This window comes from Leuciscus leuciscus, assembly GCF_965113295.1.
Source record: "Leuciscus leuciscus genome assembly, chromosome: 20".
Taxonomy (NCBI): Eukaryota; Metazoa; Chordata; class Actinopteri; order Cypriniformes; family Leuciscidae; genus Leuciscus; species Leuciscus leuciscus.
Window position 1 is genome coordinate 20,905,683 of NC_138744.1, and position 26,326 is coordinate 20,932,008.

Here is a 26,326-nt window from a genome sequence, read left to right on the forward strand (position 1 = left end):
AAAAATAGAGCGCTTGGATGAGCTATGTTAAGGGCATACATATATAAATGTACATGGAAAGTGTTTTACTATATGTATTTGATATTTTTATAACAGGATGGAATGAGCTCTTGATCGCTGCCTTCTCTCACCGCTCCATCAGTGTGAAGGATGAGATTCTGTTGGCTACAGGTCTACATGTGCCCAGAGACAGCACTCACAACCTGGGAGTGGAGGCCTTTTTTGACAGGTCACACTGAACTCTATGTTTTACATCTGTTTAATTATATAGTATTTCTATTGGCTTAATGTTCAAAATGTCTGTACAGGGAGAGTGCACACAGTGCAGAGGTTGGAGCCTTATTCGACAGGTAATGCCTAACATCATCTTCACCTATATTTATCTAATAACTGTGGTACCAGTAATTCTGCCTTTCAGGTGATTTAGACCTCATTGTATGGTTATTTTTCTCATTTCTTACACATCTGCAGGGTGCTGACTGAGTTGGTCTGTAAGATGCGTGATATGCAAATGGACAAAACTGAACTTGGCTGTCTGCGTGCCATAGTTCTGTTTAACCCAGGTATGCATTTTTTTGTAGATTTTTTTTCTTCCTCTATAATCTATTTAAAGGAAAATGTCAATAACAGTTCCATGGATGATATATTTCTGAATTTGTCAAAAAAAAATGTAAAGGGATAGTTTATGGTCATCATTTACTCACCTTTTTTGTTGTTCTAAACCTGTTTGACTTTTTTCTTCTGTGGAACACAAAAGATGATATTTTTAAAAAAAAATGTCTCCAATGTTTTTTTGATTATTATTATTTTTTTATTTTTTGTCCGTACAGTCAGTGTGGTCCAATGCTATTTTGGACACCATTGACTTTCATTGTATTGACAAAAAAGGTTAAACATTCTTCTAAATAAATGTACATTCTTCTAAATATCAAAACATCTGGTTTGGAATAACATGAGGAAGAGTAAACCATGCCAACATTTTTTCATTTTTAGATGAATTATATCTTTAATTACCTGAAAACATATCTTTAACATTACCTTAAACTATGTTCTTTTATCAGGTTAAGGTCATAAACCATTTAAAGGTGAATTATGTAGTTTCTGCGACACTAGTGACACCTAGCAGAATTACAAATACAAAGCAGATTTTGCCATCGTCCTTTTGCACGTCACGCCTCCCTCAAGTCAAACATCACAGCACAGCCCATACGGGTGTTTGTGAAGGCATGTCTCAACTGGTAAAAGTTGGCTACTTTCAATAAAATAGCCAACAAATTAGGAATACTTTTAGCTGTGATGCTATGTGTCATGAGTAAGCAATTGAGTAGACCAACACTATGTAGAGCGAATGTGTGTGTTTTGCTTTTTATAAACCCATCCAACGTATCTGCAATACGAATTTTTAACATGATGTGCCATAACTATTTGAGGCTGTCTACACTTGACGCATCAAAGTAAACATTATAAACGGGTTCATTTGTTTTTCTGAATGGGTGCATGATGATGCTGTATGGTATTCCATTGTGTCCAGCGCGTAGCATTGCAATGCCCCATTTGCTTTGACGTGTTCATGACCTGTTTAATTTTTTTAAGGTCTAAATGCAGTGAATTTTGACTTGCACTTCTGTACCTGAAAGTAAATTTTTTTCCCCCATGTAACACGTCAGCCATGGTCCCACACCGGCTAAACGCCCTCAGCCTCTGCTACAGTAGCTAAGCCCCAAACTCTTGCTATAGGTTGAGCTGATGAAACAAATGGACAGATCTGAGCGGACTGCTCTCAATGTTGATATGGTGCCTGGAACGCTCAATATTTAAAATTTTGGGGGAGATATAACAACAAATCTTACATACTTCACCTTTAAGCAAAACCTGATTGGCACATCTAGATTTTACTCTGAACTGACTGTGCTTGTCAACACCTTGACTTGCATTTTGGCAGAATATATATATTGTGCATGCCTTTGACATCAAAACTGGAGAAAAACCCTAAAGTGTATGCTAAATATTTCCAATATTTCTTAGATGCCAAAGGTCTGACCAGCAGCAGTGAGGTGGAGCTTCTCAGAGAGAAAGTATACGCGTCCCTGGAGTCCTATTGCAAGCAGAAGTATCCAGATCAGCAGGGGAGGTGAGTGTTCTGTACTGACATGGGGCGAATTTACCAATAGCCTACGCAGTAGTTCATCACCAAAACAGAGTTTTATTCTCTAGACACTTCCAGTTTAAGCAGGTGCTGATGCTCTGAAAAATCACATTTATATTGTGCATACAAATAAATTATGCTATTGGGCACAATTCAGTCTTTGCCCACCTTTTCACTGACCCTCATAACTAAACGGGTGTTGTGCCTTTTAAACTAGTACATGTAAATGACCTCTTTTATGATTGACTGATCTTTTTTCTATGTGAAATCCACAAGCGTAGTTCACACTGTCATTCATAAAAGTCATGAACAGTCATATGTTACCGTGTTCCTGGTTGTTAGAGTATGGCAGACGCCCCCAAAAATCTGCCCGCTTGCTTACTCACAGGTTTGCCAAGCTTCTCCTCCGGCTTCCTGCGTTGCGTTCCATTGGCCTTAAGTGTCTGGAGCACCTTTTCTTCTTTAAACTGATTGGAGACACCCCCATTGACACTTTCCTAATGGAGATGCTGGAGTCGCCCCACTAGCTGCGGCAGAGGAAGATTGGGAGACAGGGTTTTTCTACCCTAGGTCCTGGAGATAACTGTGACTGCACTTTTTCTTCCCAGGGGAATTACAGCGATTGGTCAGCCTCTGGTCTGGGGGTATTTCTTTCATTTATGTGTTTTTTTTTTTTTCTCTTGACTGTTTCTTAAGTGCACCATAGAGTCTAGAGACCCAAAACTTGCCATGAAAAATTATTGGTGCTACATTTCAACAGTAAGCTAATTATATATATATATATATATATATATATATATATATATATACATACATATATACATACATACACATTATATATAAAACAAGTTTAAAACTCAATGTTTTTAAGTATGGAAGCTCCGGTTACCTGACTGGTTTAGATAAGTGGGGTTTACATTTTGATAGAACCATTTGAGGCTTTTAAAACACTGTGGATGATAAGCTTTAATCATATGTAAGTGTGCTTCACCATCTCTTAAATTTGGGTGCTTTCTTCCTGTACGGATAATTTATTTTGCCCCGACCTGTAAGGACTGGTCAAGTGGGCGAATAGATGAATTAATTAATTCGGTATTATAGATTTAAATTGACATTTACTTTGCTAGCGTGAGAAATCTGGCAAAGAAATCTATATGCAATGAAGCTTGAATTGATGCAAAACAGAAAAGTCTAGATGTTTAATCTCCAAATAACAAAAAAAAAAAAAAAAAAAAAAATACACGCAATTTACGTGATATTGTGCAATGTTAAGCCTAAATCCAGAGGTCGACGTGAGGGAAATGCAAGCACTCTTTTTATTATCTCACGCACTCATTTTATTATCACGTCATGAGTGCCTAACAGACATATGCTTGATTTATGTTTTTTATTTAACGTTTGACAGAAGACAGGACAAACAAAAAGATGAATCTCTGTTCACGTCATCAGCAGTGATCGTACGAAGCAGGTCAATTTCTTTGGTTCTCTTTTTGTTTTGCCTGAAGTGTCCTAGGCTGAAATTGTCTTAAACCTGCATTGGTTTTATTAGTTAACTGTCAGTTAATAATACACTCAATTCTCTTATCACATATCAGGTAACTGTATAAGAGTGATAATTCCTTAAGTAAACTGCACTACACAAAAAGAAATGTCATTCCTTTTTTTTTTTTTTTGTCAGATAAAAAATAAAAATAAAAAATAAATACTTTGGTGCTTTGGAATCGACATTTGGGTAACACTTTATAATAACTTTCATTAATAAATCTTAAAAAAAATAATATATATATAATGCTTAACAGATAAGTTAATAATATTCATATAGCTAGAAATATGAGATGATGTGCTTGTTTATGTAATGTTATTAAACATTACATAATGGTTAACAGATCATTATTTAATGCAAATTGATATGCTTACAAATGTCATTAAACTTTCAATTCATATGATCATGCACTTTTTAAAAATCTACAAATGATTTTGACAGATGGTTTTCAATGATTAAAAGCTCCATTAGTAAATCATTAAACATGATATATATTAACTAATGATCCGTTTAGTATTATTTCAAATAGCTATGAGATAATGTGCCTCCTAATGTTTACTAATGAACTTATTAAACATTAGATAATGATTAAAATATTATTTTACGTAAATTAAAAATGCTTACAAATGTCTTGAAACTTTCAATTCATATGATCATGCACTTTTTAAAAATCTAAAAATGATTTAACAGATGTTATACGATTAAAAGCTTATTTGTTAATGTACATTTGAATGCTAGCAAATGTCATTAAACTTCAGTTCATATATTACCTAATGCACTTTTTTACATTTACAAATGTTGTGGAAAAAATAGTTTAGTTTTTATATAAAGTCTTTTAATATATATAAGCTTAATATAGCCTATTCCACGTTCAAGCGCACTTATAAAGCTTCCATACGGATTACATCATCAGAGAGAATGTTGTTTTCAATTTCAATTGTTTTTAATTAGACATTTCAAGCTTTCTATAGATATATTTCTCATGTCTAAAAGGCAAGTAGCCTATACGCCAAGTTTCGGTTCATTTTTGAAAGTGCATCCTGTTTGTTTACTTTATTTTACAAAAGCAAAACATTTTGTTGTTATTGTGAGTGTACACAAATAAAAGTACTTTTATCTGTATGACCAAAAACTACAGAGTATTTGAAGTTATACTTTAGCATCCACACTCAGCACAAACACTTGGATATGCACATAATAATAGCACTTATTTATCTGTTAACGTTAGAGCAAGCAGCCATGTAAAGTTGCTACTACTTACATGTTTTAAATAATAAGCCATATCAATGAATCTCCAATGAATCAATGAATGAAAAAGCGAACGTTTGGATTTCCTTCCCGACATACTGTAATTACAACAAGGACCCACCATTAACTATGTGTCCCTCACAGACTGTGTGACTTTGCCACTTCCTGTTGAGTTTTTTGGTCGACTAAGCCTCTTCTCGTCGACTAACGTTTAGTCGACTATTAGGGGGCAGCCCTTAAATGTTTACTATTAATCATTTAGAACCTTTATGGGTATTGGACTTTTATCTACTGTAACAACGTTTGTGTAAAGGGTGGTTAGTTAAGTTTAGCTAAATGCTTGCCAAAGACAACAACAACAGATAATTGTAATTTGTTTGCAAAACATGTTTTCATTACCTCAACACTTCCTTGAATCATACATCAACAGGAAAACATTTTTCAAGAAAATATTTAATTGTTCACTTCACTGTTCATTTATCAAAACAATGTAATTCAAACAGTTTGAACAGCGCTCCCTTATAGTAATCAAATTGACCCCTTGACCAACACTTAAACCTACCCATACCACCAACCTTGTCCCTAACCTTACCTGTATCCCACCTCAATAGCAGAACAAGTGTTTTACAATACACCATGAACATTTCTCCGTCTTTTGGATGAGACGTTAAACCGCGGTCCTAAAACTCTCTGTGGTCATTAAAAATCCCAGGATGTCCTTTGGAAAAAGAGTAGGGGTTTAACCCCGGCATCCTGGCCAAATTTGCCCATTGGCCTCTGTCGATCATGGCCTCCTAATAATCCCTATATATATATATATATATATATACTGATTGGCTTCATCACTCTGTCTCCTCTCCACCAGTAAGCTGGTGTGTGTTGGGCGTTCTGGCGAAATATGGCTGCCGTCGCATCATCCAGGTGGATGCTGCACATTGGTGGTGGTTCAGGAGATTCCCCCTTCCATATGTAGAGCGCTTTGAGTACCTAGAAAAGCGCTATATAAATGTAGAAAATTATTACTAATTGAACCTAACAATTATTATTATTACTATTATTATTTTTTTACCTTAGTACATAGTAAAGACACCTAATATTAAGTGGGACCAGTCATTCTTATATTGTTATCTTTTGTTGAACGTCCGGATCACATCTGTTTTAAAATGATTTTTAATGTACAGTGCATGATCATATAAATAAAAATTTTGTGAGCATTTCAATTTACATTAAACAATGGTCTGTTAATCATCATGTAATGTTTAATAAGTTTATTAGTAAACATTAACAAGCACATCATCTCATATTTCTAGCTAAATAAAAAAAAAAAAAAAAATATATATATATCAACTAATTATCCGTTTAGCATTATATAATGTTTGTTAATGATTAATTAATGAAAGTTGTTCAGATGTTACCAACTGCAAAAAGGAAAAAGTACAGCTATCTTCAGCTTTATAGAGAGACTAAATCTGAGCAATATGAAAGTTCATTGGTGTGGACTTGCTGTTTGTATTTGGAAAAACCTTCCAACTTGAAATTTCTACAATTAATTTCTTCTAGTATTGTGCAGACCCTATTGTTCAGGGACATTGTGTAGCTATTGTGTAGACATAGACAGGCTAGGAATCAATATATAATCTCTTGCTTTTATCACTTTCTTTAGTTTGTAGTTGGCATACAACTTGCAGAAAAGACATAGTTTGCACTGGATTTTACCATGAATCCTAGACTTTGGATTTTGTCTTTTATTTCCTTTCTGTGATCTGATCTGAGCTGATTTGCTTTTCGTTTCCTTTTGACCTACTGTTGAGATTTCTGTTTTCTTTCTTTTTTTGCTTTTCCATGGCATCTTTCTGTCCTTGCTTACAAAGTTATGGGGACAGATGCAAACTCACTTTTGCCATAGATATATCTAACAAACAAACAAACAAACAAACAAACAAACAAACAAACAAACAAACACAAGGTTGTTTTTGTATGGTCTTGTACAACCAACATCTTTACTGCATTAGGCATGTTACATGTCTGTTGTTGCACTAAAATTGTCATACAATTATGATTGTAATGAGATTCCATCAGTTTCGATGTTGTCACAGCTCATTTTAGAGGAGCCCTGTGACACTGCAAGAGAACCATCTGCTGTACATGACCCTAAATAAAGGTGGTGATATGTCTAACAACTGTTCTTGGAGAGTTTGTGTGACTGAATGAGTGAATTGTATGGAAACCCGTTGAACTAATTGCGACTTTATCTCTCACAAAAGCAACTTATTTCTCGTAAATAGACATTCTTGACTGTTTTGCACTACACTGTTTTCAACTAAAAACCTTCACACGGATCTGTGCATTTTGGCTATCAATGTACCTGAAAACACAAACTTTTGAAAACTGGTGTTAAAGTGCACATTGAAAACGATACCATTCACAAAGTGACATCACCAACTACTGGTCTGGCAACATAAAAGCGTTTATAGTCATTTTCACGGATCTTTGTGAATGGGGATCATTTTAACAACGTTGTCATGTGTTGTACACAAAACTTGATAAAAAATGATGAAAAACATAATTGTAATTGCGGCTTTACCTCTGACATGACTTCATCTGATATTATTACATGGCTCTGTGGAATACTTGATTCTGATTGGCCAATTGTACCATCCCTGATAACAAACAGTAAAAACACAGGCACATCCGGTTAACTGAAGTCAGCGCTATACGCTTGCTAGGAAAAAGAAATATTTTTATGGAAGTTTTGCGTTTGGTTAGTTAATACATTTTTTTTAAACTTAAATCAAGATTTTGATCTTTCTTCGCAGAAGCTTTGCATTAATCTCCATTACTATGGAGATAAACCCCTTCAGGCTGATGCAAGACCGCTTCGCGTCGGGGTCCTGATCACCCTTTCAGGGTTTATTCCGAGATAACAACCGGCTGGATGTACATTATCCCTTACATGTATAACTCGTAATTGAACTTACTTGTAAATGTGATTTTGTTTCCGGTAATTGCTACTTTACATCTTGCTGTGAACTTTATACCTCGTGACTCTGTATCTCGCATTTTGATTTTATATCAAGAAATATCATCTTTCATTGCGACTTTACATATTGCAAATATGACTTTTGTCCTAAAGTACTGTATAGCCAGTGATTTTTCACACAACAAAAATCATTTGGAGTCTTTCTCTAAATTTGTTGCTGAGGGGCTTCTGTGGCTTTAGAAATACTACGCTCAAACAAGCACACTGTTACCAAGAAAGAAACAGTCCAACTCTGTGTTCTGGATGTTGCTGTAAAAGCTTTTTATTGCAAAGTACAGTAAATGCTTTTTCCTTTAGGAATTTAAAAGTCAAATTTTCACATTCTCGATCTTTTATTCAAAACCAACTTTTTATGGCACTTGTAGCGATGGGTGAAACTCTGTATGCGAGTGCAATAATATCAAAGGCCATTTGAGCAGGGCTGATGGGTGCATGACAATGTTTCAAGTCTGTGCTGCGTAAACACATGAAACATAAAAGCTACGTTCACAGGGTATCGAGACGTCACAGGCTCCATCCACTTAACCCCAATATAATGACATTGCCTGCTGACATTTATTGTTTGAACCATGCATGGCTTATTTTCTCTTAAATTAGAATTTTCACAGAATAACACTGCTTTTGACCTATAATACACTATTCTATACAAAATAGAAACAAAACAAACAACAAAAAATAAAAACATTGAAGTGACATTTACACAATTTTACAGCATCTGTCTCACGTTTAGCCTCTACATCACGGTTCTACTTTACATGTATCTAATCTCTTATCCACATAATGCTCAGAGTAAAAATCTGAGGGAAAGGTGAAAAAATCGTCTCTATAGTACTTAATTTTCCAATTCCTTTCGAAATTGCATGCTACACATGATAAGGTGCTAAATGGTACTATTATCATAGACAGTGGACGTGTGTCTGTGGGAAATGTCAAATTACCAAACAAAAAAACAATGAAGCGGCTTTAATCTTCCTAACGTTCTGTACTTTACACTCTCCAAACCCATATGATATTTTTTGTTCTGTAAAAATATTCAAAATGCAGGACTAGGGTGAACTATACTTTAAATGGCAAAACATCTGAAAGTTTACTCTTTTTTTTTTTCTTTTTTTTTTTTTCTTAAATGCCAATAATCAAATTCTCATAAAATATATTGCTTCAAGGCACTCATTTGATAAAAATGCCATCGCTACCTTTTTAAACAAATATAGCTACTCTTTTCATTTAAATTAGACGATTGTCTACTTTTTCATCTTGCAAGTTATGAAATGAACGTATTACCAATAATATATGAGGAAGGGAAAAGGAGAATGACGGCTTTCTAGTTTGTTCTCATTTGTAAGCAAAGTAATTTGATAATCTTTACCCATGTGAAACCGGTTTTGTCCACACAAAGTTTTAAGTTTTGTTTTCCCCCTAACTCTTGCTCAACTTCAAGCTATCTGAAAGTAACCATACATGTAACACAATAAGCTCTGCTATTTTAAAGTACACAAACAAACACATTTTAACACAGCAGCAAACCAGAGGAGAGTGGTTGCTGATTTACATGAAATATGAAGAGTGAAGGTGCGACTGCTGAATTCAATGCCATCTGAGTCCAACCAAACAGCCAGTACCAACAAAAAAGATAGGAGAGCATCCAGTCATCTTCAAACAGTTTTTTTTCTTTTCTTTTTTTTGGTTCGTTCTGAAGGCCACAGCGGTAAGAGACGGACATTTGTCTCTGTACTGGAGAACTGGACAATCAGCGTTCTACAGGCTGTGTGTGTGTGTGTGTGTGTGTGTGTGTGTGTGTGTGTGTGTGTGTGTGTGTGTGTGTGTGTGTGTGTGTGTGTGTGTGAGAGCATCTACAAACGTTGTGCAGCAACTGTGCTTGTTCTCTTTCAAAAATGCATTAAAACGGATGTTTGGGATATCATGTTAACAGTCCACAAGTACAGAGCAGGAACAGTGGACATGCACCTGAGTGGTTTTCATTATTCTCTTAGACCACCATGGGACAATATGCAAATGTGGGTGAAGCTAGTAAATTGAGTAAGGTCTGATTACACGTCCAAAGTTAAGTATATGGGTTAGTGATTATAATCCCATTCACCTGTGAGAATATGAACTGTCCACAGCAATAACCATCATAAAACACAAACCCAGAAACATGCACTTGCTCCAGATCTAGAATAAAGCAAACTGGAGCTAAAGCGACCTGTTCCAGCTCGTGTGTATGTGTGTGTGTGTTTGTGCTGAGACCCTGAGCGTATGCTGTCTCACACTTGCATCTCAGAGCTGCCGGCCAATCCCAGCGCCTGTGCCTCCTCTGGCGTAAGACCGTTCTTCAGTGTTCTTCTTACTGTAGAGAAAAAGAGAGGAATGAGTGAGAGAGCCAAGCAATGTGGAGAAAACAAATGATGCAAACGTATTACAGAGAGATATACAATTTGATATATAATTTGAAATACCCAAACTATTTGTTTTTTTTATAATTCTAATAAATACTATTCAAACTAACAATAAATATATGAAAAAATAAGCACATAAATATATGAAAAAATAAACATATTGTGATTATTTGCAAAATAACGAGGGTGTGATTACAAATATCTAAATAATAAATCTTTAATCTGCTTAAAACAAAATTATTTCAATATTTGTACAATTGTTTTCAATTTAATAAAAATTTGTGATTAAAAAATTTAACTGAATAATAAAGCAATTTAATCTGTTAACCCTTTCTCTGCTGTTGACGGAATTTCCATCAGTTGTGAGAAAACGCTTCCCTGCCACTGACGGCTTTCTTTTCAGAAAATTGTTTTGCTTTCTGTGTTTTCACTGTTATATGGCATTGACAAATCTCCTGAAAGAGTGCAGAATCTCCTGATCAAAAAACATGCGAAGAAAATGCAGGAACAAGCGATCTTATGTGTAATCAGATGCATATGTAAAATAACACGATCATCAACGTTAAACAGCATATAAATCCAAACTGCCTAATGTTCCTGAATGAAATGTCGACCCAGGATAAAATGTTTTTTTTTTTTTGTTTTTTTTAAGCAGGGTTTTTTTTTGTTCCTTCTTTCTGCATGTTCAGATATTCAAACAGCAACATATTTTTGGGGCCATGAAAATTTTGTGAAAATGATCAAAAACACTGGCGGTGGCTGGCAATTTAAAAAAAATCACTGGTGGAAAAAGAGCTAAATTAAAACATTTTAATTTATCATCTACATTTTTGTATGTTTTAAATCCAATTATTGTTTTAAATTGTAATTACTTCCCAAATGATTTATTCCCAGACAGCAACAGAGTGTGGAATCCAAGTGTACCAGATCTGGGCCGGATCTGGGCCAACACTATGTTGCTGTCTGGTTTTGTATGTACTATACACTAACATTCGAGGTCGGCTATCTCAAATTAATTCTTTAGAACTTTTGATTCATCAAAATATTCTGGAAAAAAAAGTATGTTTCCACAAAAATATTAAGCAGCACAACTGTTTCCAACCTCAATATTAATAAGTGGAAAGTTTCTTGAGCAGCCAATCAGTACATTAAAATGATTTCTGAATGATCATGTGACACTTTGCATCATAGAAATAAATGACATTTTAAAATCTAAGAAACTAGAAAACAGTGAAATCAAATAAATGCAACCTTGGTGAGGGAGCATTGGTGAGTTCTTTCAAAAATATTTTTCACCAACACAAGTTTCAAAAACTCAAAACAAGTAATACGGCAAAATTGTTTCCTTTCTGAGGCCCAAATATGGAAGTATACTGATAACAAACTCCAAAGCAAGAGAGAGTTACAAAAAATGTGTGTGTGTGTGTGTGTGTGTGATATTTGCAGACTCACAGGATTTGCGGTTGGCTCTGGAGCGTCTCCTCTCGCGGGGCTGTGCGCGCTGACTGGGGCCCTGAGTTGCTGATTTCACAATCCGTTCCATGATCTCATCTGCTGTATCATTTGTGCAATTAGAAGCGTCTTCATTTGCAGCAGACAAAAGTGCCGTATGGCCTAGAAAAGAGACACAAGAAGGAGAGAGTAACAACTTTTTAGGACTCCTATAGCTACTGCAAATCAGCATTATCTGTGAACATACCTCGAGTGGCTCGAGTCCGTGTGCGGAGGCCAGGGAGAACAGATGATGGACTGTCTCCGCCCTGCAGGCTGGTGCGCAGTACTGCAGTCATCTGCTCGTGTTCAGCTACGTCCTCAGTGTAGCCCAAACCCTGTGGCGGACACTCCTGACTCTCCAGAGGAGCGCCTGCAAACTTCCCACTCTGAGAACAACAAGAAGACATTCATTCATTATCAATACATGCAAATTAACTCAACCTTATTTTGTTTGGCTATGCAAAAGATTTGTTTCCCATATATTCGCCATTTACTAGTTTCAATTCAGACAAATCTGTTTTATATAAACATTCTTCCAATGCATGATTAAAAGTAGTCAAATCGCACCAAAACATGCCTTTCCATAGTGATTTAGTATATTATTCACACATTAGTAGATTTTAGAGTGCATTAGTGCCCGTCCACTTTTTCCAGAAGTAATTTACCTATAAGGATTTTTTTTTTTTAAATGGTAAGCGTTACAAGCCATAAACAAAAGCTACGAGTTGAATCACAAATTTACAAACTTTTATTTGAAGAAAAAAAATGTGTCAACATCTAGTGAGGGAAAGAACTACAGTTCCAGTATGACAATCAAATTAAAAACGATGGAGAAATATAAAACTGTTCATTTAAAGTTGTTGATTATATCTATAGAAACAATATATTTAAAGTTTATTGCAAAGTGTGTGTGTGTATACACACACTCACACATACAGTCAGTCTGTCTTTAAAGTTATCATTAAAAACAATTTCTCTATGAAGAAAATGAATGCAGTTTTTACTTCCGGGAACGGATTGTTGCACTCTATTAGTTTCTTCATAATGAAAGCCGCACATATCCAGTGTAACATCTGTCACAGGTTTGGATTTTTAACAGCAGACTAAAAACAATGCTTGATCCAGGGTTTTTAGTGTGTTTTGAAGCAGCTTCACATCTTTATCAGCTTTGTTCAACATCATGTTACATCCAGTTTAACAAACTCTTCAAATCCACATGGAAGAACCACAACAGTTGCCAATGATAAGAGAGACAAATATTGATTCCTGAATTCCTCAGGCTCTAGTTGTTATAGGGTGCATCACAAACTCGCACACGATCTGGTAACACATGCTGGACATTACAGGTCAGTGAAGTCACGAGAAGAAATCTTGAAACCCATTCATGCTCAACTGAATAAAAGCACAAGGATACACGCATACCTCATCATCCTCTTCCTCATCACTCTACAGAGAAGAAATGAAAGAAGTCACATGGCAGAGAAGACGAGCAGGAAATGTTGGGTTGAAAAAAGTTTTTGGTATTTGGTTTCACAGTTACAAAAGAATCTTGAAGGTTTCATAACACATTACAAAATGTTCTATCCTGAGTCTAGTATTTTTTTTTTTTGTAAACTTATATATTTTTTAAACCTGTCAAGAATGTGTCATGGTAATAAATTACCCCAAAACTAAAAGAAAGAAATATGAAAATATATTCGAAAGGGAAGAATGCAGAACTATCAAAATTGTTATACACTGTTTTCATGATCACAATCATGAAGCATAAAGTTTTATACTAAATACAAAAAAACATATATGATTGAAATGGTAAATTATTCATCAATGCATAAAAATAGCATAAAATTAATATTTACAATTTCTGTCACAATATATAACTATACATATATATATATATATATTTTTCTCATATATTTTTTTCCAGTTGTTTTAGTGACCTCGACACGTTAAAATGAAATTAACCGTAGTACTGAATGTGGTAAAAAAAAAAAAAAAAAGCACCAAGTTACAAAGTGTTTTAAAAATCATCTCTACATAATCCACTTGGGCTTATTATTTTGCAGCAACATATGAAACCAACATGAACTTCTTCCTTTACCTCAGCTTTACCTCTTCAGAGCCAGAGCTTGAATGCACGGCTCCTACAGGGACATCCAAAGGTTTGGATTTTCACACAGAGATTGAATTAGACACCACTCTTAGACTAAGGCAGACCCCCGCCAAGCATAACATGCCATGAAGGGCTATCCTGGCTACGACATCCCCCATAAGAGGCATTAAATTGGCCCCCTGGAGTAAAATCTACCCAGGGCCAGCCCAGAACTGCAAAACCCATGACAATAGACTGCTTGTTTTATTATTGTAATGCAAGTGGTGAGCGTGTTTTTAGGCTATTCTGACAATCCTAAGGGTGGACTGGAATATAGACGATAAGAGTCAAGCCTCATTGGTCTCAAGTGGGTATACAGTTTGAAGTGCCAAAGATATAAAAGAATGTTGAATGAGTCACTGGAAAAAATCAGGAAATATAATGACTCCCTCTAGTGGTGCAATGGTGAAGTACAGAATTTAAGCAGCTCCCTCACTCCATTTTGAAAAAAAGTTTAAGAAATGAGAGGAAAAACGAGGATAAAGGAACTGAGGGCAATTTTCTCTACATTAATTACAGGACAAAAGTGTTTGGAAAATAGATCAGTTTTCAAATCAGAGATTTGGATATTTGAGTCAAACTCTGAGACCCCAAACAAACGACATTAGTTGAAGCAGGAGAATTGCATACTTTTATGTCCTATTTTCTTTTAATTATCAGTTTTCATCATTGTCTTCTGGTTTTTGAATAATCCACTGTGTCATCGCATTCATGATGAGATGTAGTTGAATCAGTCTTTTTAGCATATATATATATTTCATCTGGAGAAGATGTGATGGAATATGTATACCTAAATAGTTCATGTCTGAAGCACCAGAGTAGATGAAATATGTCCTTAAAAAGTTTTTAAAGGATTGTTCCAGAAATTAACCACTTTTCCAGAGACTATGCAATAAGGTTCAGTTTTTTCAAATTAGATTAGGTAACATAAATTGAAAATGAACATTGTTCATTGTTAAAGGTGCAGTAAACAATTTCTGGGAAACACTATTGATATTTGAAATCAGCCCAAAACAAACCTCTCCCTTCATTGGTCCCTTCATAGTCCAGACAAACAATCACACTCAAAACTGTCCTGTTACTATAGCTAACATTACAACGATAGAATATCTTGGTTCTGTGAAACATAGCAAAACCAATGATACTCATGCATGGAGCAAAGTAACCTCTTTATCCGATTTTAGGCGTTCCCGCTTCGGTCTCTCCAGAAAGCTTTTCTAATATTAAACCGGGTCCTAAAGCTCTTCCAGTAATATTCCCCTGACCTTTTCTCTTTTGTAATGTCTCTCAGCCATCTCTACTGCTGATTGGCTACAAGTGTTTTGTGGTGCTCAGTCTGATACTTTCAACAGCGTTTTTCAGAAATCTCTTACTGCACCTTTAATTTATGTTAGTTTATAGTACAGATTTATACAACTTAAATGTTAAATATGTATTTGTTTAAATTAACCGCAATCTAGAATAATGAAAAATGCTGTAAACATTCATGAAAATGTTAACAAATTAAACCTTATCGTAGTGTCACCATTTGTCCCTTAATATTAAGGAATCGTTCATCCAAAAATAACAATTCTGTCATCATTTACTCAATTTCATAATGTTAATAAAAGAAGATATTTAAAAAAATGTTTGGTTCCTAAAGTTCTTCAAAATTTCTTTTTTGGTGTGTGTTTGTGTGGAAGAAAGACAGTCATACAGGTTTGAAATGACATAAGGGTGAGAATTTTCATTTTTGGGGTGAACTATCCCCTTTAAAAATGTTTTCTATAAAATGTGCATTTTATCTGTTAACAACTCAATAAATCTGTTTTAGCATTTCAGAACTAAACCTTGTATACAAAAGTCGACTGCAATTGTTCACACTCACCTCGGTGATCATTTTGCCCCGGGTCTTGTTCCTCTCGCGGTGATTGGCTCGTTTCTGTTTTTGCTGCAGTACTCTCTCTCTGGTGGTGCGGTACTCGAGTGCAAACTCACTCAGAATCTTACTGAAGCGGTGAACGCTCACCTCTCTTATCGCATACGATGGATGGCCCAGGAACAGCAGGAATGAGTGAAACCTGTAGATCAAACACAGGGACGTTCACTTTAAATACCTTTCGAACAATCTCTTCAACACCGCTATGGTTTAGTTCAGACAGGCAGCAAAAAACAATGTTGTTTTTGGAATACGTCTGAAAAGCTAAAAACACAAAATCCAATCCATATTTTTGCAAACTAGATCCAAAACCACATTCGTAGGTGGGTTTGAAAACAGATTTTCTGATTATTTTTTTTTCAAGATTTCAAGTATCTTTTTTCATTCTCATAGATTGGGTTTGGATTTGTGTGAACAGCTTTAATGATCATTTAACGCACCTGTTTATGATGCGGCGATGTACAATTTTAAGGATGATAATTCTTTCCGCACAGTCTTTAAGGAAGTCCGACATGCGCTGCTTAAGGGCTGGTTTGATTTCATGTTTGGCGATGACCTTCAGGTGGTCCCAGGATGCTTTGCAGCGGTGCTCCATCTGGCATAGGTTTTCCTGCAGCTGGTCGAAGTCCACCTGGAGAAGACAGGACAAACCGCTGATCAAGTAGGGTGTCTCAGGATTGGTCTGTTCACTTCACAAGCAATGCTTTACTTTTAGCAACAACACATGGAATTGTGATGCCTTGATTTCTTTCTTTGCATGTGGCATGTTGCCATTGTTTGTTCATTGGGGTCCAAAAGTCTGAGATGATATTGAAAATCTGGAATATAAAATCTAATTTAAATCTGGAAATAAACAGTGTTTTAAAATATTTAAAACAAAGGAAAGGTTATAAAGACAAAATAATAAGAAATATGTACGATTCTGCACTATTTCTTGGTCACTAATCAAATAAGCAAATTTGTGACTGCTTTATACAAAAGGTCAGGTGCTCTTGCTTCCATCGAAGCACATTTGGAACTTTCTTTAGGACTTTAAATTCAACTTTTCAGTTTCCACAAAATATTAAGCAGCAAAATCTGTTTTCAACATAAGAAGAACTATTATGAATAACTGAGCATCAATAATAATTGATAATAACTGAGCACTACATCAGCATATTAGAATGATTTCTGAAAATATACTCAAATAGAAAACAGTTATTTTAAAATGTAATAATTCTTCACAATATTACTGTTTTTACTGTATTTTTGCTCAAATAAATTCAGTCTTGGTAAGCATAAGAGACTTCTTTCAAAAACATAAAACAAAACATATTTTAAATTATTCTAAACTTATAACTGACATTGTACATGTACATGTGTTTCATTGCCTAGCAGTGAGTGCACAAACTCATAGTGATCATTGAGATTTGGAATTCATGTCCCGCTCCATCATTGCTTGCCCTCTCTGTACCATATTAATCAAATATAATGTAAGATTATACGAAAGACAAAAAATACAAAAACATTCCAAGGAAGGTACAGGCTTGCAGTAAAATCAGTGGTGATAGTCTTGTAAATGGTTTGGTGGTTATGCTAACCTTAGCAGAGCGAGTGATGGCTCCTATCTCAGAGTAGAGGTCTGAGCTGTCTGGAAACTTCTCCACGACAATGGAGCAGACGTGATGCAGTAGAGACTGTTTGTGAACGGTGTCCTTCACCTCAGGAACTTTCTCGAGGTAACTCAGCTCAAAGCCTTTAGCCTGAAAACACAAACAAACACACCATGAACATGAACTAATTTCTGTCATGACAACTCTCGGAGAGATTGGCATGTTAATGCCATTGCTGTGAGCATGTAAGACATGCTGTTGCTGCACATGTAACATACATGAAATAACCCCCGTAGCAGATCCATACAGGTGGAGCTGGGGAAGATGGAGGGTTTCTGAAAGCGAGCTGCACACTGCTAACAGCAAACACTACCAGTATTTGAATGCTGATTTCAAGTATCTTTTTTCATTCTCATAGATTGGATTTGTGTGAACAGCTTTAATGATCATTTAACGCACCTGTTTATGATGCGGCGATGCACAGTTTTAAGGATGATAATTCTTTATGCACAGTCTTTAATGAAGTCAGACATACGCTGCTTAAGGGCTGGTTTGATTTCATGTTTGGCGATGACCTTTAGGTTGTACCAGGATGCTTTGCAGCGGCGCTCCATCTGACATAGGTAGTCCTGCAGCTGGAAAACTGCTCAAAAAGCTCATTGATGCAACAGCAACCAATCAGCTGCGCTATGTAGATCAAAATGTGATCACTACTAAATTGAGTTAAGGACATATCAGCCTGCGCCATCTAGGCTCATTATGAGGCTCATTATGCTTGGGTTATTGTCTCCTCCGGTGTGAATCACAGCATTATTCATGATCATTCACATCCCCATGCATATTGCCTTTGTCTTACAAAATTAAAATCACTATATTGTTTTATGTGAATAAGTAGGAGGGATGATTTTCACATCATTTTGAAGCAACAAATCTCGGCTACAACATCCAGTACTCGGAAGTCTTGCGGACACATATTTAGTATGTGTTTTGTGGCCTTATTTCAGTGACTTCTCTCAAAAATACATGTTGCTCACAAATTATGGTAGCCCAGTTCGTGCTGAATACATTATATATATATATATATATATATATATATATATATATATATATATATATATATATATATATAAATCACAACATATTTGCATACAATAATACATCTATATATGTTGCTATTTTTCCTGTGATAAAAATTATATTTCTGTAATATTTTACATTACTTACTGAAACTGTTTATATATTTCAGATTGATATACACACACACACACATACATATATATATATATATATATATATATATATATATATATATATATATATATATATTAGGATACATTTCATATTTAGTGAAAAATAGGTATTACATAATTTTGTTAAACAAGTGCAGTAATATTGCTACAGACTGAATAGAAAGAAAAGGGGGCAAAACACGAAAAGCGTTATGCATGCTAACAAATCAAAACTCAACAGAGAAGCAGGGAAGTTTCATTTCAGATACATTTCAATGTGTAAATAAGCGAGAATGAAATGATCTCTTATGTGGAAAATCACATGCACCTTGAGAGCATTAGTAACTCTGGATCTGGTCCATCATCAAATCATTTCCTAAAAAAGGGCTCATTTTGGCATTATTCTGATGCAGTTTAGTTGATTAGCATCAGTTGCATTAAGATAAGAGTGCTTTGAACGTGTGCAGAGTCTATGTGCAGCTCCCAAGATGATTCTGACCAATGCTTCATTAACATATGATTAACAGAATCTCAACCCTGTCTGCAAGTCTGCAAGGCACGACAGAGCTGGGAATGGAGAAATCCCAACGGACGTGACATGACTTTCGCTTGCTTTGTTCTGCTGCCCATGCTCAATGGTTTACGGTAACAAAAGAGATTTCATGCCAAACTCACCACCTTATCAGGTTTATCTCCTTCAGACTTTTTAACATTATTAAGATCTAAGCGAATACGGCAGACAGACAGAAAGAAAGAGAGATGGAGAGATTAGGGCTTGAAAGGAGAGATGTAGACTTTGCTGGCACTCACATTGGTCCCGTTGAGAAAGTTGCCAATAGCTAGCAGAGTTGAAAGGATGTAGCGCAGCGTCTTATTCTTTTCTAATTGGTCCATGCCCTCCTTTAGGTCCTGTAGTGGTTCTGCTACTTCCTGAGAACGAGAAACAGAATGGGTTTGAAATAAATAACCTCTGGGGAAGAATTCTGTAGAGTGGTGGTTTTTCTTCAGGATCTAGATTGCTTCAGGATCTACATTTAAAACTCAATTTCTAGTGCAGTCCCAACACAGTACCAAAATTGTTCATAACACAAAAGAGAAACTCAAAATGTCCTACGATTATTTCTAAAAATCAGAGTAAGTAACCTCTTCATACCCGTTTACATGCAATTTTCAATATTCTGATTATGCTAAGGACGGACATCACTGTTTTCTACAGAGCTGCTGTATAGATACATTTAATTAATTAATTACTATTTTTACAACGGAAATTAATCAACACTGAACTTACTTAAGCTGGACAATGACACTATTTTGTTCTGGATCTGCTGTACAGCCGAAACAAACTTTGTTGCATTCTTTTCCTGTTATCACTGTAAAGCTGCTTTGAAACAATCTGAATTGTAAAAAGCGCTATATAAATAAAGGTGACTTGACCTGACTTAAGAAGTGTGGTTATTTTTACCGCCATTATTCGCATACCCCACAGCACAAATAATGAACTCACAAACAGTAGGTGTGTTACTAGCCACTGTTTTAATCTACTTTCATCAAATGTAAAACACATTTCTATGGAAGTATTGGAAATTATTCGGCACCATTGACAGAGTTTAGCAATTTGGAGTGGAGGACAAACTTCAGAATAATGTCATGGAGTTCATTCATGAAGTTGTGTAAACAAGGTATACGTGTACGTCCAAGCATATCCACACTTTGGTCAGAGCAGTAATAATGTGATTAAGGTGTTTACATGTCTGTTTATTGAGATTAAAATCAGCGTACGCCACATAGTTTACCGTAATGATGGTTACTACGATTATGAGCTTAATCGCATTAGTTTGATCAGAGTATTGTGTTTACATGAGGTAAAGTTTATTCACAATATTGCCAAAAACTCATTATAATCACATAAGGAGTGTGCCTCCATTGACAGTATACGCAACTACCACTTTGACTCTTCAAAAAGTTCATAAAGACATTGTAAAACTAATCCATATGAATTAAGGGTTTAGTCCAAATTTCCTGAAGAGACACGGTCACTTTATATATGTGAATAAAAGCCTAAATTCAATCTGTTCATCATATAAAGCGATTGCGTCCCTTCAGAAACATCGGACTAAACTTTGCACAGTACTGGATTCGTTTTACAATCTCTTTATGAACGGTTTGAAGCATCAAAGTGGTAGTTTGCATGGACTGTCAGTGAAAGGACAGAAATCTCTCAGAATTCATAAAAAAAAAATGAATTTGTGTTTCGATGATGAGCAAAAGTCTTGCAGGTTTGGAACGACATGAGGGTGAGTAAAAAAAAATGTATAAAAAAAAAATCATTTTTGGGTGAACTATCCCTTTAAGAACCTCTTAGAGGAGAGGTCAAAAGCAACAGTTCCCAAACCACCATAATGTCATTTCATTTGTATAAAGGGGTAATAAAATATGAGGCTGACCTTTTCTAAAGCATCATAGTCCATCTTGAAGGCCCAAAGTTGCAAGCGGGCGGACAGCTCACTGATGGAGGACAGAATGAGGAGGAACTGCTCTGCACTGCCCAGCGGAGTGTCGGGGTTCGCCAGCTGGGCCTCCTGAATCTTCTGTGTCTCCTCCTCCGTTGGAATCATTGTCAGGATTTTCTATGAAAGAGCACGAGAACCAGTGGGGAGTGTTAGTATCACTGTCAGAAGCCAATGTATATGGGGGCTCCGGCTCACCCCTACAAAGGCATTCCCTCAATCAATCATCTGAGCGTTGATGAATAACAACACCTGGAAAGACACGGCATTACGTAAAAATTTAGAAAATGATGACTATTTCATTTGCTAGGGGCAGCCTCCTTCTGTTGCATAACTGAATAAAAAAGGTAATTTCTCCTGACCAAAACAAAATATCTGATAAAATCTTGAGAAACATAAACTGTGGTTGTCAGTGAGAATATAATGCTCTCTGTAGAGACATAAAAAGGGTGGACAGAAAAACTCTAATCCATTTTTCCCATGACGAAAGATAAAAAATTACAGATTTTATGAGAAAATGGGAGCTCCATTATTCACATGTTGATATTGAGACATTTACCTCAGATCTGTATCATGGGTTGTAACAGCCTAAATGAAGCATTTTGCTAACCTTTAATCTTTGAGATGAATTATATGCCCGATGCCAAAAATGCTTCAGTTTTGCAGAAAATCCACATAATATTTCGACTCGCCGGCCAAACCAACTTGCTTAACAGTTTTAAGGGTAAAATCTATTGGTTTTGTGGAAACCCAAAGTAAATGTATATGCTCTCAGGGCAGAGAGGTTGAGTTATTTTGGACACAAGCTTTGACTCCATGCTTTTTGTGTGCCAACTCGGCTACAGTCAGTATGTCTCTGTCTTGTTGAACACAGTTGTAGAGAGCCATGTATTTTGGTAAAAATATGCTTTCATGTAGCAGTCTGGGGATGATCATAAATGCCTGAATGATTGATGTAACGAGAGAGAGAAAGAGAAAGAGAGAGCGAGAGCGAACTGTAGAGGGGTTCAAGGAATATGTGACTCACGTGGACTCAAAACAAGGTTAGTATTAAGCACAGATGTGTTTTCTGCATGGTAACCTGTCTGGCATTCTCAGGATTAAAGTGTAACCATGCATCGTACTAACTTAAACGTATGTATTAAGTTTTATTGTAGCTTTTCTTAATAATTTCATCATGTCGAATTTGCTTTATTACTTGCGGCTGATTTGTCATAATTTGCGAAACGGAATGTAATTTTAAACCAGTGCAGTATTACCTCTATGCCTTCTTTGCTCAAGGCATACTCGTCGAAGTTGAGGATCGCTGTTTTGATGGTGCGAGGAGGCGGCAGGACCGTCAGGCCAATGTTGATGGCGTTACTTCTCTTGGAATCCAGGACGATTATCTCCTGACGCTTCCCATCTGCTGCCGTTTTCTGAAATCAGATATATAACAAATTAATCATCAAAGCTATTCACAGTGACCATACTGTGATGGGTTAAAGGGTTCAAGGATGGCAGGTTAGCATCAGTAGACAACATATAACTGTATTCTGCCGAAAAGCTATTTTTTAAAGCAACAGAGTGTTTCTATGACTATGCAAATTTTTTTTCTGGCCCTGTGGATTTTTAAAACACACTTTTTATACTCTCACTCATTCATGCATGACAGGAACATGTTCTGATTCTTTTTTTAACCAACACAAGTCATTTACATCAGATCTCTTGTATACGTTTTTTGAAGGATAACATTTTGTGGTGGAAATGAGAGTAATAGAAACGCCATATAAACAAATGTCTAGATTTTATGTATAAACACTTAATTAATAATTAATAATTCAATAAAACTATTACATTCGCTTGTGAACAAAATTGTTGGTTGTGCTGCAAACGATACTGTGGAACATATATCGCTAACAATACATATTTAAATATATTTTTATTAATTTATAGGCTTATTGTATAGGCCTAACTCTAAACCAAAGTTTAGGGACAGTAAGATTTTCTTTTTCTTTCTTTTTTTTAAGAATTTAAAACCTCTCTATTCAGCAAGGGTGTATTAAATTAATCAAAAGTGATAACAAAAAAAAGTGCCTTTCACATTGTTACAAAAAATCTTTTTCAAATATATGGTATTTTATATTCATCAAAGAATCCTGAAAAAAAGTATCATGGTTTCCACAAAAATATTAAAAGAAGCAGAAAATGTATGATAAGAAATGTTTCTAGTTCCCACAACTATAGGCTGCTTCGTCCCATTGCATAGCTTACCATACAGATACACATCTATTCCCCACACCAAATACGAAATAAGGCTCCGTCAGCCTGTTCTTACTCTCACGCTGGCCACTGAACTCAATAAGAAAGGCATTTCTTTAATGTGGATAATTACCTTAAAAATAGCTTCCTGAGATATGAACACAAAACACGGGATATGTTTAATGTTTACTTGCAGAAAAGGCACGCAAACACCTGAGGGCTATTTTGGGACTTTGATGGAGAATATTTCTGGAGGAGCAGAGCCATGATGGTGCTGGTGTCTGCTGCCAAACGAGGGGGGGGTGGGGGCGAAAATGAAAAACAGCTGGAAAAGGTTGCTCAGAGCAGAGAGGAGAGGAAACCCCAATGCAGGCCACATTTCTGAAACACCATCTAAGAGCGAACAAGCCAAATAATATGATATATCTTCATCTTAAGAACACCAATTCATCTCCAACACTTAAAACCTGTGATGGTGTTCATTCTATTTAATCAGGGATTTAACTCAGGACATGAAAAAGAATACAATGAACTCTGTTGTACAACTTGGAATGACGGTGTGGTTCATATTTTAGAGTACAGCACACACAAACTCCGAGATCCCCGTAACAGGCTGTATTGATTAGGTTGAGAATGTTTCAGTTATAAGCTCTGACTTGTGACTTGAGTTTGTTCTGAGTGACAGCAGATTTCATGGATCCTAGAAAGCACTTTGATGAAGCTTCTAGGTAATACAGGGAATCAACCAACCTATTAGCATTCTGACCAACATTCTACAGCTCTCTTCTGAACACGTGCGATCATGTTGTAAGAAGAAGTTGTGCAGGCCGCACATGGGCAACTGAAGGTGTCAGAATTCATACCATGTGTTACAGAAGAAAGGCCCAGAAAAGATCAAAGTAACTTCTTAGCAGATATGGCTTGTGTTCATGTGTGCTGACAAAAGCCAGGTAAAAGTAGAGCAATAAAAAAAATATTTTTTGTTGCGTGGGCACAATTTGCTACCACAATATAGGCTGCTGTTTGCCAGCACTATAAAAAAATTCCACTTACATTCTCTCAGACAAACTTTTCTCTCAGACAACAAAGGGGTCATGGCATTATAAATCAAATTTGCCTTGATCGTTTGACATATAATAGGTATTTGTATCATTAAAACATCCTGCAAGTTTCATAGCTTTATATGTCATCCTCATTATAAACAAAGCTTTTATACAATCAAGCTCCAAAAACAGCTTGTTTTAATATTGCCGGACATGTGACGTCACACGAGAAAATACATTTGCATATGCCTGCCTCCAGAGTAAGACATAGACGAAGAGTTATACATCATGTCAAATATAAAATAAAATAAATGATGTCATGACCCCTTTAAAGGTTGATTGAACATTCGAATGTAGAAATAGTTGACATTATGGGAAGTATTAAATATAGTAAATTTCTAGGCCATTTAGTCTGAGTAACGTCTCAGTTATGTATGTAACCCTCGTTCCCTGAAGGAGGGAACGGAGACGTAGTCGACGTGTCGACTGATTGGGATCATGCTTATGGAGTCTGTCATCTTCGAGTATTGTTAAAACAAGCCAATGCACATTGCCGTGCGTGAATTGCATCACACGCTCCACCCCGCAGCGCGGGTATAAATACGGAAGTGGATGCACGCACCAGTTGTTTTTCACTGAGGAGCCGAGCGGAGCCTAGGGTCAATGGTGGTCCAGCAATAGTGGCGACGGGACTACGTCTCCGTTCCCTCCTTCAGGGAACGAGAGTTACATGCGTAACTGAGACGTTCAGTCGCTAATGTTCGACCGGACTAACAGTGAAGCTGGCTTCATGTGAACGGAGCCCACGGAAAGCAACCGGCTCGACACATAGGCTATTTTCCTAGCGAATGTGCTGGTGTTGCCCAGCCCGCAGCTCTAAAATATCTGTCAGCGAGGCACTCTGTGTCAATGCCCAGGAAGGAGCTACAATCTCTCTTTGGAGGAGCTCACTACCCAGGTGGACATGGTGCACCTTGGGAAACCACACCAAGATGATGGCAACCAATATGCAGTGGGTCAACCTCTGCATGAAACAGCCTTCCCTTCTGCTGGTTTCCATAAAAGACAAGAGCTGGATGAGGTCCTGAGGCTTTGCATTCTGTGCTGTATAACCGCAAGGCGGAAGGAACAGAGAAAAGCCAGGGCTGGATCTGCCTCCTCCGGGGCAGCGCTTGCAGGCTCACCACCTGGTCCCGTCTTAAGAGAGAGGTAGGAATCTTGGGCACGTATCCAGGCCGGGGTCTCAGATATTGTGAGAGTTGGCCGGCCCGAATTCCAGGCACGATTCGTTGACCGAAAATGTATGCAGGTCCCCTACCTTCTTGATTGAGGCAAGCAAACAGGAGAACTGTTTTTTATTTATTTTTTAGGATTTTTAACTGCCGCAGTGACTCAAGGGGAGGTCTCCGAGTGCAGTAGCACCAGAGATAAGTCCAAATAAGGTATAGAGGGGGCGCAAGAGGGAACGAGGTTCAGTTGGGCAATTAAGGGGCAACTAAGAAAACCTACTCCTTCTCCTTCCTGACTTAGCACAGTGATGTGCAAGAAGGCTCACTGGGGAGGCTCATTTTGCATAGGCCCCGGAGTCAGCTGTATGCCAGTGTCTCTGTGTTTCAGGGAGAAAACAACTGGCAAGGGGACGAGTTCGGAGAGGCAACAGATGTAACTGTGCGGCCCCAAAATGATCCCAGAACAGCTGGACCACCTGGGAATGAAGTCTCCACTCTCCTCGGCTACAGGCTGACGTGAGGCCTCCTGGGCGGCACGATTGATCAGGCCG

General features: G+C 36.7%; 2 protein-coding genes across 10 annotated transcripts in view; one reads left to right on the forward strand and one right to left on the reverse strand.

The window, feature by feature from the left end:
- Window positions 1–7,117, forward strand: part of rxrbb (retinoid x receptor, beta b) — a gene marked incomplete at its 3' end in the record, with an annotated part of 29,356 nt that extends 22,239 nt beyond the window's left edge. For 3 of the 4 annotated variants that reach the window (XM_082150011.1, XM_082150013.1, XM_082150012.1), the window contains exons 7-11: window positions 97–229; window positions 309–350; window positions 472–563; window positions 2,026–2,131; window positions 2,535–7,117. In XM_082150011.1, coding sequence (XP_082006137.1) covers window positions 97–229; window positions 309–350; window positions 472–563; window positions 2,026–2,131; window positions 2,535–2,673 — 512 coding nt within the window. Of the gene's footprint in view, window positions 1–96; window positions 230–308; window positions 351–471; window positions 564–2,025; window positions 2,136–2,534 lie in introns of those variants that run through there. The other variant, XM_082150014.1, reaches the window with a different exon arrangement.
- Window positions 7,118–8,214: 1,097 nt separating this feature from the next.
- fhod3b (formin homology 2 domain containing 3b) overlaps window positions 8,215–26,326 on the reverse strand; it is a 177,347-nt gene continuing 159,235 nt past the window's right edge. For 5 of the 6 annotated variants that reach the window (XM_082149959.1, XM_082149961.1, XM_082149963.1 and 2 more), the window contains 10 exons: window positions 22,522–22,680; window positions 21,200–21,382; window positions 19,566–19,685; window positions 17,515–17,676; window positions 16,375–16,565; window positions 15,884–16,076; window positions 13,290–13,313; window positions 12,073–12,253; window positions 11,826–11,987; window positions 8,215–10,324 (listed from right to left, as the gene is read on the reverse strand). In XM_082149959.1, the coding sequence (XP_082006085.1) occupies window positions 10,242–10,324; window positions 11,826–11,987; window positions 12,073–12,253; window positions 13,290–13,313; window positions 15,884–16,076; window positions 16,375–16,565; window positions 17,515–17,676; window positions 19,566–19,685; window positions 21,200–21,382; window positions 22,522–22,680 (1,458 nt within the window). In that variant the 3' untranslated portion in view covers window positions 8,215–10,241. The remainder of the gene's footprint in view (window positions 10,325–11,825; window positions 11,988–12,072; window positions 12,254–13,289; window positions 13,314–15,883; window positions 16,077–16,374; window positions 16,566–17,514; window positions 17,677–19,565; window positions 19,686–21,199; window positions 21,383–22,521; window positions 22,681–26,326) is intronic. The other variant, XM_082149960.1, reaches the window with a different exon arrangement.